The sequence below is a fragment of the Neurospora crassa genome, linkage group III, assembly GCF_000182925.2.
Source record: "Neurospora crassa OR74A linkage group III, whole genome shotgun sequence".
Lineage (NCBI taxonomy): Eukaryota > Fungi > Ascomycota > Sordariomycetes > Sordariales > Sordariaceae > Neurospora > Neurospora crassa.
Window position 1 is genome coordinate 1,920,075 of NC_026503.1, and position 17,170 is coordinate 1,937,244.

Genomic DNA, 17,170 nt, shown 5'->3' on the forward strand with positions numbered 1-17,170 from the left:
GCAGCTTCCCCAAATTCCGATCCAATGGTCCATTTTCGCACATCCGGATGACGGGACGCGAACGAAGAGGGAGCGCAACGAGAGAGAGCGGGGCAGCTCGTTTCAGTTCCCTTGCTGCATCATTGCCTCGATTTGGCTGTCTGGAAGGAGGAACGGCATTGACGCCTTGTGTCCACTTGGCCGCCAGCCCCGCAACCCTGAGCCCCAGCTGTACATAATACTGCATAGGTTAAGGTAAATAAAGAGAAGCTCCCCCACGAGCTCCCCGTCCCCCAGAATCCAGAAGTCCCCCGTTATTTCAGATCCGAGTTCCTCACAGTCCACCCTTCGAATCCACCTTGACGAATCGCCATTGTTGCGCATATCGTCTATATCAACGTGAGTCAAGATCTCTTCCCTTTCCCGCTTTCCTCTCCTTTGCGCATACAACAAAACATCGACGACCAGTGAGGATCTAGAGCTGACTGTAGTTTCTCCTCTCCAGAATTACCCCTCCCCCCGCTTTAGACGTCTACAGATTTCAAAATGGTCAAGGCCGGTAAGCTGCACCACGCCCATCAGCACTTGCCTGCAGTCGAGGCGACGGTGCCAGGAAGCTGACATTATGCGTAGTTGTTGCTGGCGCCGCTGGCGGTATCGGACAGGTGAATCTTATCCCAATTGGCCATGGGAGATCCCGCGCCCGAACTGCGCGTGGATCAGAGGTTGAGATGGAAGGATGGCTGACCAAATGTGCCGCAGCCCCTGTCCCTCCTCCTCAAGCTGTCTCCTCTCGTTGACGAGCTCGCCCTCTACGATGTCGTCAACACCCCCGGTGTTGCTGCCGATCTCTCTCACATCTCCTCCCCCGCCGTAAGTAGTCAGCACCGGCTTTGCGCTGGTTGTCGCCAAGGGCATGAAAATACCACGGACCCCGCAGAACCTTGCTGACACTTGGCGCATTAGAAAACCACCGGCTACCTTCCCCCCAACGACGGCGCCAAGGCCGCCTTCAAGGATGCCGACATCATTGTCATCCCCGCCGGTATTCCTCGTAAGCAACAATACGCGCCGCTGGTTATGGTGAAGCAGAGACTGACTGGCTCCTCACAGGCAAGCCTGGCATGACCCGTGATGATCTCTTCAACATCAACGCCGGTATCGTCAAGGGCTTGATTGAGGTTGCTGCTGATGTGGCCCCCAACGCATTCATCCTCGTCATCTCCAACCCTGTCAACTCGACTGTCCCCATTTCCGCCGAGGTCCTCAAGGCCAAGGGTGTCTTCAACGCCCAGCGCCTCTTCGGTGTCACCACCCTCGATATTGTCCGTGCCGAGACCTTCGTTGCTGAGATTGCTGGCAATAGCAACCCCCAGGAGCTCGTTGTCCCCGTCATCGGTGGGCACTCCGGCGAGACCATCGTTCCTCTCTTCAGCAAGGTGTCCCCCTCGGTCACCATCCCTGACGACAAGTACGATGCTCTTGTCAACCGCGTCCAGTTCGGTGGTGATGAGGTCGTCAAGGCCAAGGAGGGTCTCGGCTCTGCCACCCTCTCCATGGCTTATGCCGGTTATCGCTTCGCTGAGAAGCTCCTCAAGGCCGCCAAGGGCGCCAAGGGCCTTGTCGAGCCCACCTACGTCTATCTCCCCGGTATTCCCGGTGGTAAGGAGATCGCGGAGAAGACTGGTGTTGACTTCTTCTCCGTCCCCGTCGAGCTCGGCGTAAGTTTCGGTCTTTGCAAAATTTACGGTGTTTCTGGCTAACATATCTGTAGCCCAATGGTGCTGAGAAGGCTATTGACATCCTCGGCGACATCACCGAGAAGGAGAAGACTCTCCTCGAGGCTGCCATCAAGGGCCTCAAGGGCAACATCCAGAAGGGCGTTGACTTTGCCCACAACCCCCCTCAGAAGTAGATACCCCTTTGATTTTTGCTGTGAAATTTCCCCTTGCGTTTCTCAATCGCCATGCATGATGCAGGCTATGATTTTGGTTAGGTGGCTCTCATATAGCCAATATATAACCACATACAAAGCTGTAGATGAAGAATAAAATACCAAGCCATATGAAGTTCAAGTACAGGTGGACTGATACTCATTCCCTTTCTAGGCTGTAAAAAAAGTTGATAGGATAATCGACGACTGATATGACCCGAACGACCGATACCCATTCTCTTCCCCTCGCACGTGTCATCAGCTTCCTCTCAGTGCGCCGGGTCCAGTACCCGTCACCTTGACGAATGAGACTCTTATCGCAAGCGCCGCTTTGCGCCCTATGTAAGGATATGGGGGCGTACTTATGGTTGCTGTATGCCTGAAAAGACTGGACTACTATGTCGCTGGAGGGACGAAAATAAACATTATCTTATGCACTTCTGCTCGAGTGATTTGAAAGTGTATTGGTACATTGGTGTGAAAATCGATCGTGCGCTATACTTGTTATGGTGCTCTTTGCCAACGTCTCACGTCTACGTCCCATGGAGCTTTGTAACAAAACAACTGTACTTTCCACAATAACATAATAAACACCGCTAGTAATGGGCCCAGAGTGCCCGGCTTATGCCATGTGCGGAGAATAAAGGTCTAGGCAGCGATGTATCAAGTATAAAAGCTTCAAAGCCCCATTCGCTAAAGTGCAAATTGAAAGTAGCAAATCATTCAGTTTTGCGTCTTGACCGTCTTGATCTGGAACACCGCCGCAGGAAGCTCGCTTGACTCGGCCGTGACGGTCGCCGTAATGCCCATTGCCGCGAGGGCGCCGCGGACCACACCGCAAGGGAACCAAAGGAACTTTTGGTGGGTTTGTTAGCAACATGCGTCATAATCATGAATGTGTCCGACAACGTACCGGTTGCGCTCTGGCTATAGCTTGGCTACTTGTCTCTGCGGACATTCGCGATAGTGGGCGGAAGGAGTTATCTGTTAGGACGTATACACCCTGTGATTGTGTGTCTTGGTGTTAGCTAGCTCGATGAGATAAAGAACGGGGGAAGGGAAAGGGAGAAACATACCCGATGATTCGTCTTGAGGTTATCCACCTGTTTCCTAAACACCAGCGTCCAAAGGTCTTTGCAGAGGAACTTGATGACGTCCAGTGTGTCGTTGAAGCGTGGTCGGTCGCGGGAGAATCTAGTCAGACCGTCAGTTTTCAATATACTCTTTGCCCGACGGCCAGTTTTCATCGCGCAACACCTCAGGACCATTACCAAACAAAAGAAAAGAAAAGAGCATACCGTTCAACCAACCCCTGCCCAACCCTATACCCCAATCCTTCCAACCTAGCAAATACAGCATCCCTTTCTTCATCCTCATCCATTTTCTTTGCACTCACACTCCCCGTCACACTCCCTCCTCCTCCTCCTCCTCCTCCCCCTCCTCCCCCCACTAACCCTGCTCCCAACATACCAGCACCACCAGCACTACCAGCACTTAGTCCCCCTGGACGCGAAGATAATACACTATTCCTCTGTGGCCCCCCTGGCGCTGGTCCAGTAGCTGTACTTTGCGCATCATCACCAGCCGAAGAGGCCGAAGGTTCTGCGGAAGAAGAGTCGAGCTGGTTGGTTATCCTGTACGCCATGGGGACTAGCTCGATGAGCAAGAAATCGAGACAGGAGGAGGCGAGGAAGCGGGCGGTTGGGTCCGAGGCATTGTAAGGGGGGAGTATTGTGTCGAAGGACATTTCGAATGGCTTGGCTTGGGTCGGGTTGGTTTTGGTTGGTTGGTTGGTCTCGGTTTTGGTAGTCTGGTGCTTAAAAAATACGTCGCTAGCTAGGTGGTTGTTGGAAGTTGAGTTGAGTAGATGGGGGTTTGACCAGCGGATCTAATGTCTCTCGGTACTGTGGTTTGCGAGGAAGAAACGTAAAGCAAGGTAGTATGAGTCGTAGCTGTTGTGCGCTTGCGGGTAGGAGCTAGCTGATGCCGACCGGAGAGCAGTTGCGTTGCTGGATGATTGTCTCGGTGCCCTGGTGTAGCAGAGGGAGTTCGGCGGTTCGTTTGAGTCGCGCAAGTGTGAACAAGTGGCCGGTCCACTGAGTTTAGTTGTCGGAACTTTGCGCAGCCTCAATCGAAAGGTTCGCGACTGGCGTGCGTTGACTTCGATCTCGTCTTTTTCGGTCCGCCGGATTATCGGAAGATCGCGGTGACGCAGGTAGCTCGGAGCTCGTACGTGGGGTTCGGGTGCTTGCTGGGGCTATTGCCGTTTGCCAAGGGCCAAATCGAGTGATTCGCGATGCTTGGGGTATGGACTATACACAGAAAGGCTATGGAGTAATGATCGTCTTGGTCCGGAGTTTTGAGGCGAGTCAAGTAGAGATACGTTTGTTGTGTTGTAAGGGGAGGGTGGAGGACTGTTGTTGCGGTTCGAAAGGTGCCTGCCGTCTGAATGATTGGTGTGTACTGTAATGGCAGCTGTTTGGGATGGAGATGGGTGGTGTTAATATCCACCTGGCAAGCGCGGCCACGAGCGTCCACTGCACCCAAGCTCAAGCCAAGCACTAAGCTATACGCTAAAGTCACACAGATGGGAACGTCAACTGCAAGTAACGCGGTAGAGGTAACTTTCAAATCCGGTAGACTTCAGAACTTCACGTAGACGTTACGTATCATTGGCGGGTACATCATTTTGTAATCGATTTCATGTACAAAATTGCTCCCAGACAACATGCCGGTCAGGTCGTATCACTTTAATGGGTATCGGATTTGCATCTTAGTACTGATCCCTCATTCATTCCGTCATTTCTCACTGTACCACAACCCTGAAACTTCTCCCATAAAACCTTTTCCCCCATCTGAGTGCGCCCAACGCCAAAGACTGATATAAATACCTCTGTCGATCCACCGTGTTTGAAATGCAAAAAAAAAAAAAAGTGAAAACCAAGCTGGTCTGGTAGAAAAGGATACCTAGTAGACATGGCGTTCAGTTAGGGCCGATGAAGGGAACAATCCGGCCTCCTGTTGCCCAAGCGAGTCTCCGAAGCCAATATTGAGCATCCTATACTTCCCCAAAGTCGGGCTGGTGGGAATAATCCGCCTGATAATTCGTCCATTGCGCCTGCCTGTTACGGCGACGGGGAGCACGGCGACCCCTTTGCATTGAAGCGTGCCTGTGATGCACATCTGCAGCATCCTATACTTCCCCCTAAGAGTTGGATCCATAGTACGCGTTCATCCCGTAGTTAGCCCGCTTCACAGGCCTGGGTGGCTCGTCGTCATCTGACAGCGTCAAATCAATAACTTCCGGGGCTGAACGTTTATTGTTATTGTTCGATGACCTTGCCAGTGAAGGCGTGCCCCCTGTGCTTCCATTCATCGGCGTGCCGATCAGTGTAGTTGACGCGCCGGTAGTAGAACGACCGGGCGTCGAGAAGTCGTGGTTTGCTGCCGAGAGGACTTCCGAAACATACAGGTCATCGTCATCGACAAAGCTTGCCTCGGCAGAGTCGGGTACCGTCACTTTTTCCGCACCTGGTTCTATCCACTTGCCGGTAGGTTCAATCGTGACCTGCTCTACAGATTTGGGAGTCGCTTCGAGAATGCCCTGGGCGTACCTAGAATGCGTGTCAGCCAGTACAGCGGAGACAGTATTGAACACAAGGCCATTGTGACTTACTCATCAATCGCCAATTGGTCGAACGGAACAGATTTGCTGCAGATGGGACATAACCACTGTGGCCCTTGCTCCTGGAGTTGGAGGTATGAAGTGGCATCAAAACACTGGATGTGACCGCAATTCAGGCCTCGGCAGGGCTTACTTAACCTCATGTACGACAGTGGGCACTTCAGACTGAGGACTTGTGATGTAGCAACGACGTCAGGGTCGTTAGCCTTGTTTGCGATCTCGGTAACCACCGATTCGGCGCGGATCTTCTTGGTGATTCTTGACACCAGTTCCTCGATAGTCGGGGTTTTGCACAGGTATACTACTAGGTAGAAAGACTATCAACCCAACTGGTTAGCACGTGCGGCTCTCTGCGGGTTCCCATACCCAGTTTCCTCTTACACCTACCTCTCTGGTGAGGGCATACGTAAAATCAATGTTGTTTTGATATGTGTTTGGTCGTAGACGCAGCGAGTCCGTGATGTCAACCGGTCTAGTAGACCCAGGTTTGTTCTTCAGGCCTCGCAGGTTTGCCTTGACCTCGCCGCCATTCACCTTGAGCTCTGACTGGTAGGGAAAGGCGATGTCTTGGACGCCATTCTTCCCGGCAGCGCAGTACATCATGATCCTCAGTGAAGGGTCGTTTCCGACATTACTGAGCTGGGGATGATCCGCCACCCTGAGCTTGATGGAGACGGTTTGCCTATGCTGCTGCATTGCTGTTGTCGAGACTCAGCGGTTGTGTCCAGTGGCGGAACGATACTGGCTTACCTAACATACGTTCGCAATCCTTGACCTCCCCAATTCGATATTGTATTTCGTAGAAAACGCTCGGCTTGAACTGGAAATCGTGACGTTGTTGGTTATACCAGTCCAGTGGTCTGCTGACGCCCTTAGGCGCGTTGTAGGAGCCGTTAGCTACGCCGTAGGAAGCCATGGCGTAGCTGTTGGAACTGTTTCCGTGATTTTGAACGGGTGGGTAGATTGCGGTTTGGGGTATCTGCGGTGGCGGCTGGGGTTTGGGTTGCTGTAGCAGACCCGTGCTAGCCACAAAGCTATGAAACCAGGGTACGGTTGTCTCGAAACTGTTGTAAAATGTGTTGAAAGTGATGCCGTCGCCGCGCGCTACGCATTGCTGGATAGCTGATTGGGGGGGGGGGTGAAGCCCCTTTGTGTTAGCCTGCATTCCCATGGTTTTTTTTTCGCATGTATGACGGATGGTGGAGGTAAGGAGGTGGTGGCCGACTGAAGGCTCACTCACCATCGACAAGGCGTTTCACCAAATCAGGCTTGTTTCCCGTCTTGGGCAAGCCATTGACGGCGCAAAGGGACTGCAGCTGCGTCTTGTTGACCCCGGCGTTCTTTGCGATCGCCTTGAGGGCCTCAACCTTGTCTTTGGGAGGAGGGCCGGCACGATCCATTTCTCTGTGCCCCTCAACGACCGGTACGGTATTGACGATTCCAACCGAGCCTCTGCTTGCCAACACTAGGCTTGTTAACTAACTGAAGATGCAATCCTATAAGAGCGTGGTGTGGTGCCCGGTCGTATCGTAGGGTTGCCTGGTCGCGACCGGCCGCGGATGCCCCGCAGTTGGCCGTCAAGGTATTGAAAGGTGGAAGTGTGGGCGTGCACTACGGACGGCGCGATGTGAGGAAGGAGTGATGGAAGGCTGAGCCGAGAGTGAGCCGATGGCACGGGAGTGTACCCCGACGCGCTCAAGGTGCTTAGGGGTAGTAGCGGACACCTAGGACGACGAAACGTCGAGGCTGGTTATCGCGGTGCAGAGCTGCGGCTGCTGGAGGTGCCGGCGTCACCGTGATGTACGGCGCGCGATGTTGGATTTAGATTTTAGGTAGACTCGCAGCTGAGCGAGATTAAGCCGCCCGCACGTTATCCGTCCGTCACACAGAGCCGGCTGTCGCTGTCTGCGGCCTTGCGCACTGGCACTTATGGCAGATGCGTGAATGGATGACTTCAGTTGAAGTTGAACGGTACCGCGATGCCCCGTAGTGATTTGCTACTCTGAGCGGTAAACCCAATTCAAAAAAAAACAGTGAAGCCCGTGTATGCGCCAAATGATCGTCACTCCGTTTGTAAAAGAATCCAGTCGCTGTCGCTCTCGCAGCCCTCAAGCCGGTTGCTCCAAAGTCCAAAGACGTCGTCGATGTGAACAGGCGGGAGGAGGCGGCAGAAAGTGTTCCAAGCAGGAACGTGTGGATCGCTAGCAGTTATTTATCTAGCGGGAAAGGTGGGTCTGTTAGTGGCAAGCAGCGGCAGGTACCGTCGAGCTCATTGGAAGAGCGTGGTCGCTAAGTACCCAGCACCTGACTAAGTGTGGTAAGCCGGCGGATGGAAAGGTTCCGACTACTTCAGGGCTACCCTCGAATTTAGCGGAGAACCCAGGTTGCCTGTACTGCTCCAGTGGAATTTTTCAACTCCGCCAACAACGACATATCGATACCTATCTTTTGTCATCACTCTTTCCATACCGCATACCTAGCTAAACCTTTGGTGAATATCAACACTCATCCATCCGCTTCATTTCATAAAACACCACACCACCTAACCCTTTCCCCAAACCGCAAAAATGGCCAAGAGCAAGAGAGCGTCCGTTATCAAGAACAACAACCAGAAACTGAAGAAGAATGTTTTTGGACCTGTTGAGGCCGCTCGCTTGGAGAGAATCTCTGCCAAGCTCCTCGAGCTTGCTGCTCAGCCCAAGCCCATCAAGGAGGTGGAGATGGAGACCGTGAACGAGGATGAGGTCAAGGAGGCCACCAAGGATGACTGTAAGTGTAGCTGGAAAACCAAGGTGCAAACGAGGGGCCATGTGCTGACCAAATCGCAGCTGCTATGGAGGTTGATTCCGCCAAGCCTGTAAAGGTTGGCAGCAAGAAGATTGAGAAGAAGAGGCGGGTCAAGAAGTCCAAGATTGTCTTCCCCAAGTATGGCGAGAAGTTCAGCAAGAAGAGGAAATGAGCGACAAGCGGCCACGATTTGAGCAGCTGAGTTTCGACACACGACCAAAAGTATCACCGGTGTGGCCAGGGCTATAGAGCGGCTGTACTACCAAAGGACAACTACAACAACTCTCTCATGCTCCAGGCATGTCCTAGCGGTTGTTCATTCTCACGACGGCGACAAGATAGTGCCGGGCGTTTAGGGCTAGGATGGAAGGAGACGGTACGGATGACGACCTTTTGTGGCAGGCCTCGTTTTTCTGGTCTGTCTGGGGCTTCACCGGTGCTTTGCACAGACGGGATTGATCGAGTTGTCAATCTTCCGCGTTGCCGACGCCGACGCTGTTGCGAAAAAGCATGAACTTCAGAAGTCATATGGGATGGAAAAGCAGCAAAACGGACTAGTGGGGTGGGATTATCTACACTTGGCGCATTTGGTTTTGGTTCTTTAATGGATTTATTTTTCTAGGCTGGCATGCTATTCTAGGGGTCTCTCACTTTTACTGCGTTAACGCTGTGCTCTAAGTGGGTCCAGTGCCAATCCTACCTGTACGACGGGAAAGGCCTGGGCTTCTGTGGGAACGGACTTGAAATGGAAGGAACTGAGGTGGAAGCCACCTAACTTTGGGCTGAACCTCACTGGCCCCCTTTCTTCCACTGTTATCTGCCTTAACAACCTCACTTGTACCTCACAACATCAACACTACCTAATCTATCCTGAACGCATATCTCATTTCCTCCCAGAGTATTTTATTCCGTTCACGACACAGAAATGGCCCACGAGTGCAGCTTCTTGGTTTACTGATGAACAGCACGCCCCCCCCCCGATAAGACACGTATATAAATTTGGCGAGTTCGAGATGAGTTTCCGGCGCAATGGAAACTTGAGCTCCACGTTGCTTCTCATAGCAGCCAATGTGCTGATCCCAGTCGCCATTGTCATATTCGCAACGGGCTTCTTCCCATATAAGCCTCTTCTACCGGGTCTGGCTCAGTATGAGCCATTGGATGGCTATGGCGAGCCCCCGGAAGCTCCGTTTGACAAGCTGGTCTTCATGGTCGTCGACGCCCTGCGAAGGTAAAATTATGTCACTATCGCCAATACCACTCACTCTTCGACCAGTAGCCATGTTAATCCGGTCTTTACATGTAGTGATTTTGTATACACTACCAACAGTGGCTTCAAGTTCACTCAATCGTAAGCTTTTCCATATAATGTGCCCTTCTTCGGCTTCAGTCCACCTCTGATGTTGACATCTCATATAGCTTGATTCGCCATGGTGCTGCAATTCCCTTCACAGCCCATGCCACGTCTCCCACAGTCACCATGCCTAGACTGAAGGCCATCACTACTGGTTCTGTGCCTTCATTCCTCGATGTCGTTCTCAACATTGACGAAGGCGATGAGTCTTCAAGCCTCGCGTCGCAAGACACCTGGTTGGCCCAGATGAAGGCAAAGGACACAGGAAAACTTGTAATGTACGGGGATGATACTTGGTTGAAGCTCTTTCCGGGTACATTTGATCGTGCTGATGGTACCACGAGCTTCTTTGTCGCGGTAAATTCTTACGCTCAGTATGGCAGGCGTCCGCATTGTGCTAACGTGAGTAGGACTTCACCGAGGTTGATCACAATGTCACTCGAAACATTCCTGGAGAGCTCCGAAACGACGATTGGAATACCATGATTCTTCACTATCTTGGACTTGATCACATTGGACATAAGGGAGGACCGAGAAGGTAAAGTCGCTTCTTCTTCCCGAATAGGCGCATTGCTAACTGGCCATATAGCCCTCATATGGTCCCGAAGCAACGGGAAATGGATGGTATTGTCAGCCAGATATACAAGGCCATAGAAACCCAAGACCACCTCAAGTCAACCCTTTTTGTTCTCTGTGGAGATCATGGAATGAATGATGCCGGCAATCACGGCGCCTCGTCGCCTGGCGAAACTTCACCGGCCCTTCTGTTCATCTCCCCCAAGCTCAAGGGCCTTCAGAAAAACCAAGACTCTCCGTTACCAGATGCCGAAGACTTTCAATTCTACTCGACCGTTGAACAGTCTGATCTGGCACCCACTCTGGCTGCTCTTCTAGGATTTCCTATTCCCAAGAACAACCTGGGTGTCCTGATCGCCGACTTTTTGTCAATCTGGCCGAAGAGTAAGTTGTGAAGTTATCAAACTTTCTGGTTATTCCATATTCTAATAGGATCACAGAAGCCGACCAGGCCTATCTGCTGCATGAAAATGCGCGCCAGATACAAACCGTCATCTCGGCTGCATCGGGTACCAAAACTTTCGACGGTGCTTTACCCGCAGAATCCTGTGCCAGCCCGACGTCCGACTATGAACAATTGGCCTGTGAATGGCAAGGTCCCTCAAACAATCTCATGTCTGCGAGAGTTGGTGACGATATGGACTCCCAGTGGGCATTGCCTGTTGTCACGGTAATGCCCAACTTACCTATACAACACTCTGATCCGCCTCCGATCCAGCTAACCATCTTCCAGTGGCTTCGCAAGGCTCAAGAGCTCATGAGCGGCATGGCGAGCAACTACGACATGTCCCGACTCATTCTAGGCCAAATCACCGCCCTCCTCGCCGTAATCTTTAGCCTCAGCGCCGCAATCAAAACCGTTTCCCCGACCCGTTCTCTCACCCCCTTACTGGTGATTTCCATAGCCTACAGCATTATGATGTTTGCCAGCAGCTATGTCGAAGAAGAGCAGCACTTTTGGTACCTAGCAACGAGCACCTGGTTTGGCTACCTCACTCTCCGCGGATTCAAGCGGTACGTCTTCCCCTTTTCTCTTTTTCTCCTTCATCATTTCACACCCAACCTTAACTAACAACCCTCACCGCCCTCCAGCGCCAACACCACCTTTCCCGCCCACCTCCTCCTCACCGCCTTCCCCGTGCTCGCCTCCCTCCGCCTCCTTCGCGCCTGGAACCAAACCGGCCAAAAACACGCTGGCACGCCGGACATCGTCAAACTCTTTATCGAACCCCACCCCCACTTTCTGTGGTTGCTCGTCGGCCTCACCTACTTCTGGACCCACCGGCAGCTCGTCTACTCCTTTCACGGCCGCATCCCGGTACCCATCAACTACCCTGTCATGACGGGGCTAGTTTTGGCCGCGTTCACTTTCAAGGCAGCCTTCACGCTCGAGGACGCTCCCGAGTTGGTGGTGGAATTCGTGAAGAGTAGTTTGCTTGATTTCACGAGGGGCGCGAGCTTGATTGCCCGCGCCCGTGCGGTCTTTGTCGGTCTAGGACTGGTGGCAATGGCGGCAATGGGGTTTATCCTTTGGGAGATGAGGGGGGCCGGGGGGAACCGTAAACGGTCACGCCGCAAAAAGGGGCCGGCCGAGGCAATCACAACTCTTCAACACCTTTACACCATCCTCGCCCTCACACAAAGCCGGACGGCCAATATCCCCGTCTTTCTCATCTTCAACCTGCTTTACTGGTTTCTGTCCAGCGAGATCGATGCCCCGGACGGCACAGGGCTGTCGACTGTTGAACTGGGAATTTCTTCACTCCTACTGCAGTATGCCTCCTTTTTCGCTATGGGCGGTAGCAACGCGATTTCCTCCGTGGACCTATCTAACGCCTACAACGGGGTGAGCAATTTCAACGTTGTCCTAGTTGGCATCTTGACGTACGTGGGGAACTGGGCGGGACCGGTGTGGTGGGCTTTTGGGACGGTGGTGCTTTTGGGGGAGATTTGGCGGAGAGATCAGAGACAGAAAAGGTTGGGTAGCGGTAACAATGGGAAAAGAGGGAGCGACGAAAAGGAGGAAGAAGCGGAAGCGAAACAGATGCTTGAAGGGGGGCAAATCAGTCCGTTCAAGACCTATGTTGCCGTGACGACGCTGTTTACCGCGTTTAGTGTCGCGGCGGTTATGGCGGCTTGTACGATCCTCAGGACGCACTTGTTCGTGTGGACGGTATTTTCCCCAAAGTACTTGTACTGCGTGGCTTGGAGCTTGGTGCAGCATTTGGTAATTAATGTTGGGCTGAGTGGGTTGTTGTTCTGGCTTGGGTCATTTTAGGTAAAATATGAGGTGGTACAATCTTGTCCAAGAGGACGAGCCCAAGGAAGGGCCGGGTGGTTTGATAGGATGTGTGGATCATTGTGTGTTGGTTGCTTGTAGTAGATATAAAGGTTAGATTAGAACGAGTAGATAAATTCTCGAAATCGTTCCTCAGCATCACTTGGATGAGGAGATGCTAAAGTTGAAATGCATGGAAGCAAACAAAGAAAGCCTTTTGACATTTCATTCAATGGTATCCTGCAATGTTCAAGGACAAAATAAACCAAGGCAATACGTCTTAGCCCAAGAAGCTCAGGCCTCGACAGCAAGCAAACGACATGAACCAAAGCCAGAAACACAGAGCCTCCATATATTACGTAGTGTCCCATCCAAACCCAATCAAGTCAGTTCATATGTAGTTCAACAATCCAGAATCTCCGTCTTCAATCCGTACGCAACCCTATTCGAAGTCGTCCTCTTCATCCGACAATAACTCATCAACAAGCTCGTCATCATCTTTCCCTTCGTTCTCTCCATCATCGTCATCACCGTCCTCCTCCTCTTCTTCCTCTTCTTCTTCTTTCCCATCCTCTTCCCCTCCTACCTCATCGTCCTGTTCCTCGTCCTCGCGCTTTTTTTCTTCTTGTTCTTCTTCGTCCTCCTCCTCAATCTTCGTCCTCTCCATCACCGTATCTCCATCACTATCATCCAGTATCTCCTCCGCAATATCCTCCGTACCTGCTCTGCTGCTCCGTCCAGCACTCAACCGCGCCTTGGCTTTCATCGCACTAGCCCTCCTACTCCCTCTCCTTCCTGTCGGTTGTTGTTGTTGTTGTTGTTCTTCCTGCTCCTCCTCTTGTTGCTGCTGCGGTTGTACGCTAACCACACTCTGCGAGCTCTGCCTCCTACTCCTCAGAGAAACGCCTCTCAACAACCTTCTCTGTTCCGTGCTCGGCTCCTGGGCTTCTGTCGCAGTTGGTTTTGGTGTTGTTTCCCGATCACCAGCATTATCATTATCGCCCACTTGCGTACCACCCATTTCCACATCCTCGCCCTCGTCCTCGTTCTCGTCCTCCTCCTTGATGGAGACGCCAACGCTGACCTCCCTTTCCTTTCTCTTCCTGCTGTTAACAGGCGCAGCAGTAGCACCAGACGCAGATGGTGCGACGGAACCGGCTCTGGACACAGCCCCGCCGCCGCCGCCGCCACTGGCTTCGCTAGCCGGAGGCGCCACGCTACCCGCCCGGCTAGGAGCGACGCTGCCTGCCCTGCTGGCGCTTCTTCTATGGGTGGTGGCGCCGGAGGCAATGGAGGCATGGCGGCCCGCGGCGTTGTTGGCGGCATCTTGCTCGGCGGCGGCATCAAGGGCGTTGACAATCTTGCCAAGGGAGACATGGACCTTGTAGAGGGCGTTGCGAGAGGTGGCGTCGGAGAGGAGGTTGTTCTCAACAGCGTTGGTGACGAGGGCGTAGACGTCGCGGATCTTGATGGGCGAGGAGGGGTTGGAGGAAGAGGAGCCGGATGGGATGTAGAGCTTTGCGAGAAGGGCGGCCATGATGCGCTTTTCTTCTTCTGTGTCTGGGTGTCAGTATCACGATTTGGTGGGAGAGGCAACAATGAATACGTACTGGCTCCATTTCCTTGTAGCCTTTCGAGAATATCCTTGGCGAAGTCGAGGTGCACATCTGCCGAAACGGTCTTCTTCTCGGGGTCAAGGCCGGCGCTGAACCCTTCATCGGGGTTGTAGCACTTTCTGGGATCCGTCCAGTCGACCAAGCAGGCAGCGATGGTCGACATGCTGACCATCTGATCATCTACATCGGCCTCTTCGTCATCCAGGCCTTCGCGCACATTGTACAAGGTATGCAGGGCATCCAGCGCAACCCGACGCATCAGATCCTGATTCTCTGGCCGCGAGTAGCAGAACACAGGCAAAAAGTAATTGAGTGCCTGTCTAACGCTCTGGTTCTCTGCACTGGCGGGCTCGAAGTACGCGATAACAAGGGTCTTGAGCAGCTCCGCGGATACGTCAACGTCACTAACAACACGGCCGAGCAGGAGTTTGGAAACGGCCACAGTAGCGGCCGCCTGGACCTCGGGAGATCTTCCGCCAGCGCGCAGGGCCTTGACGTAAACCTTGAGGAGATTGGTGTTATTCGAGAGCAGCTGCGCGCCGTGCACATTGAGAATATCGGTAAGAATATGCAGGGCGGTGATCTGGAGAGCAGTGTGGCCCTTTGCGAAGAAATGCATAAACAGGGTGAGGTTCTCCTCGGCAAGCGAGCGGTCGAGGAGCGAGCAAAGGCCGAGACAGACGAGACCACGCTCGCGAACAGGGGCCTCGTGGCTGCGCACGGCGGGAACGACGAGGTTGTTGAGCATAGAAACTAGATGATCGTTTCTCTGGAGATTGCCGGCGACATTGGTGAGCATGCACTGCACAATGTGGAGACACTTCATGTTGATCATGATCTCCTTGATGGCTTTCTGAGCCGCCTCCTCCTCCGACAGTTCAGGACCCTTGTTCTTCTTTTTCTTAGATTGAGAATCTTCGTCGTCGCTGACCTCGGATCTAGCTGAGTGAAAGGACTCGTTGTCGTCAATGTCGCCTTCGTCAGGAACATCGTCGACGATGGTGTCGTGGACGTCAGCAACGGCTTCAAGTACAATACTGCAGAATTCCTTCTCGCCGGCAGCATCGGGGGCGCAAAGGTCTCGTAGCACCTGGACGGTGAGTTTGGTGACTTCATCGGGGAGTTCCGGGATAGAGAGGGTTTGTCGTAAAAGGGCGAACATCTTGCGACGGCCAACTTCATCCGAATAGTCCAGGGTAAGAGCGATGTGTAGAAGCTGCTCGACGATGAACTCTTGCTCGACTGTGTCCTCTTCCTCTTCCTCATCTTCCACTTCTTGCTCATTGATCCTCTTGATGGCATCAATGAGCACCTTGACGTATCGCTCCAAGTAAAATGCAAGCTTGGTGACTTCGGGTAGCTTCTCGTCGACGAGGGACTCGTATTTCCCATTGCCCTCGTTCCTACAGAAATCATTAAATGTCCGGGCGACAAACACGGATTCCGAGCTAAGTGTCTCCCAGAAGTTGTCATCAAAATTCACTGCATTTCTGTAGTCAGCACGGCCCTCCCAAAAGCCCTTCATAGCTTCGAGAGCGACACCGTTCTCTCCTCCGGAGTTGACAACATCAATGCGCTCCAGGAGCTCCAGCAGAGCCTCTATGCTTGGGGGTGACACCTCGGAAGGCTGGCCTCCTTCAACGGGGGGCGCAGTCCCGGCGCAATCCTCGATCCATCTTTCACGGAATAGGCGGCAGGCGGCCTTGCGCACGTTTTCGTCTCTGTCGCGTAAACCCCAGCGAAGAAGCTTCTCTCTCATAGAGAGTGACAAATGACGAAAGTCGCCCAGCGCAGGCAGAAGACGGGAGTAGACAGCGCGCCGCGTAAGCGCATCTTGGTCGCGTGCTCGTTCCAGCAGGTATGGCAGGGTCGTCGGCAAGATCGGCAGGTTAACCAGGAGAGACCTCCTCACATCGGCACTAGGGTCGTTCTGCAAGACTTCGAGGAGCTTTTCGAGAAGACCAGTCGATCCATCATCGTCGCTATCGTCGGAATTCGGTTCGCCCTCGAACTGGTTGCCAGCCAAGCGTCCAAGACCCAGCACAGCCTGTGCCCGGACCATGGCCTCCTTGTCGCGAATCCTCCTAAGTAGACTTGACCGTAGCTTCTGGAAGAGGTCGTCGTCAATCGCGTCGAGGGAGTTGATGATATGAGATATGAGTTGCGTTGACCGATAGCGCACAAACTTGTCCTTGGCGATCATCAAGGGAAGAACGGTTTCCATCAAGTGTCCGGTAAGCCGGGTGCTGGGTGTCTCGGGCATGGTGCTGGCGTCCGGGTCGGCCTCGCCGAGAATTTCGTTATCCTTCTCGACGGCATGCCGCAGGAACAGACCGATGAAGCGCACCGTCTTCTCGCCGACTCCCTCGCTCTTCTTGATGGGCATGACGCGCAGGACACAGCGTACAAACTCCTTGTTGAAGTCATCTTCCTCGAACTCGTCGGCCTCGGCGGGCTTCTTCGTACTCGTCGGCTCGTAGCAGCATGCTTCTTGTATCTTGCGCAGGGTCACGGCCAGCTTGCGATGGGATGCCGTGGTCTTTTGGGCGTCGCCGAAGACGGTCGCGACTTGTGTGCGTAGCGCATTGTCGGGAGTATCCAAGGGTGCTTCTGGTACGACCGAGGTCTGGCGCGCCCCGCGTGTCGCTCTCGTCGATCTGCCCGGCGCCATGGTCGGCAATGACTGTTGGTATTAGCGGGGCCTGCACAGCGGCAGTCCTCTATTTGTATGCGATATGGAAAAGGTACAAGTAATCCAAGCCCAAGATATAAGAAAACAAGCAAAAAAAAAAGACGGATGTGAGGTTTCGTAGGATGGCTTTTGCAACTGAGCAGGAGCCGGGGATGAATGAAAGTGACACTATTCGCGAATGAAGGTTGTTTTGTTTACTTTGCACTGCAGGTGGGCTGCTGTGAATTTCCTGGCGGCCCCGTCGTCACCTAGCGGGAGGGACTGTCTGAC

General features: G+C 53.2%; 6 protein-coding genes across 8 annotated transcripts; 3 read left to right on the forward strand and 3 right to left on the reverse strand.

Annotated features, from left to right (window-relative positions):
• The first annotated feature begins 51 nt into the window (after positions 1 to 51).
• tca-16 (tricarboxylic acid-16) lies at positions 52 to 2,411 on the forward strand. Of its 2 annotated transcripts, XM_011395585.1 has the most exons (8): positions 52 to 378; positions 485 to 538; positions 613 to 644; positions 742 to 852; positions 946 to 1,033; positions 1,093 to 1,700; positions 1,754 to 1,890; positions 2,088 to 2,350. In XM_011395585.1, exons 2-8 carry the CDS (start codon positions 526 to 528, stop codon positions 2,092 to 2,094), a joined length of 996 nt encoding a protein of 331 aa, XP_011393887.1. In that variant the 5' UTR covers positions 52 to 378; positions 485 to 525; the 3' UTR covers positions 2,095 to 2,350. The 2 variants fall into 2 exon arrangements, with proteins under 2 accessions (XP_011393887.1, XP_011393888.1); XM_011395586.1 differs by lacking the exon at positions 52 to 378 and having other exon boundaries at positions 386 to 538; positions 2,088 to 2,411.
• NCU06212 (trafficking protein particle complex subunit 6B) lies at positions 2,356 to 4,362 on the reverse strand. The gene is made up of 4 exons (XM_957835.3): positions 3,211 to 4,362; positions 2,989 to 3,106; positions 2,826 to 2,915; positions 2,356 to 2,767 (listed from the first exon to the last, which is right to left on the reverse strand). Exons 1-4 carry the CDS (start codon positions 3,657 to 3,659, stop codon positions 2,636 to 2,638), a joined length of 789 nt encoding a protein of 262 aa, XP_962928.3. The 5' UTR covers positions 3,660 to 4,362; the 3' UTR covers positions 2,356 to 2,635.
• Positions 4,363 to 4,589: 227 nt separating this feature from the next.
• NCU06213 lies at positions 4,590 to 7,754 on the reverse strand. Of its 2 annotated transcripts, none has more exons than XM_011395588.1 (5): positions 6,838 to 7,754; positions 6,357 to 6,719; positions 5,985 to 6,295; positions 5,589 to 5,914; positions 4,590 to 5,526 (listed from the first exon to the last, which is right to left on the reverse strand). In XM_011395588.1, the coding sequence occupies exons 1-5, from the start codon at positions 6,995 to 6,997 to the stop codon at positions 5,118 to 5,120; spliced, it is 1,569 nt and encodes a 522-aa protein (XP_011393890.1). In that variant the 5' UTR covers positions 6,998 to 7,754; the 3' UTR covers positions 4,590 to 5,117. The 2 variants fall into 2 exon arrangements, with proteins under 2 accessions (XP_011393890.1, XP_011393889.1); XM_011395587.1 differs by having other exon boundaries at positions 4,591 to 5,526; positions 6,348 to 6,719.
• Positions 7,755 to 8,047: 293 nt separating this feature from the next.
• Positions 8,048 to 9,279, forward strand: NCU06214 (hypothetical protein). The gene is made up of 2 exons (XM_957837.2): positions 8,048 to 8,366; positions 8,426 to 9,279. Exons 1-2 carry the CDS (start codon positions 8,165 to 8,167, stop codon positions 8,554 to 8,556), a joined length of 333 nt encoding a protein of 110 aa, XP_962930.1. The 5' UTR covers positions 8,048 to 8,164; the 3' UTR covers positions 8,557 to 9,279.
• An 83-nt stretch (positions 9,280 to 9,362) lies between these two features.
• NCU06215 (transferase) lies at positions 9,363 to 12,742 on the forward strand. The gene is made up of 8 exons (XM_957838.3): positions 9,363 to 9,615; positions 9,691 to 9,735; positions 9,804 to 10,095; positions 10,149 to 10,276; positions 10,328 to 10,698; positions 10,755 to 10,984; positions 11,048 to 11,328; positions 11,407 to 12,742. The coding sequence occupies exons 1-8, from the start codon at positions 9,398 to 9,400 to the stop codon at positions 12,590 to 12,592; spliced, it is 2,751 nt and encodes a 916-aa protein (XP_962931.3). The 5' UTR covers positions 9,363 to 9,397; the 3' UTR covers positions 12,593 to 12,742.
• Positions 12,743 to 12,755: 13 nt separating this feature from the next.
• NCU06216 (nuclear condensin complex subunit 3) lies at positions 12,756 to 17,147 on the reverse strand. The gene is made up of 2 exons (XM_957839.2): positions 14,203 to 17,147; positions 12,756 to 14,146 (listed from the first exon to the last, which is right to left on the reverse strand). Exons 1-2 carry the CDS (start codon positions 16,877 to 16,879, stop codon positions 13,035 to 13,037), a joined length of 3,789 nt encoding a protein of 1,262 aa, XP_962932.1. The 5' UTR covers positions 16,880 to 17,147; the 3' UTR covers positions 12,756 to 13,034.
• Between the last annotated feature and the right edge of the window lie 23 nt (positions 17,148 to 17,170).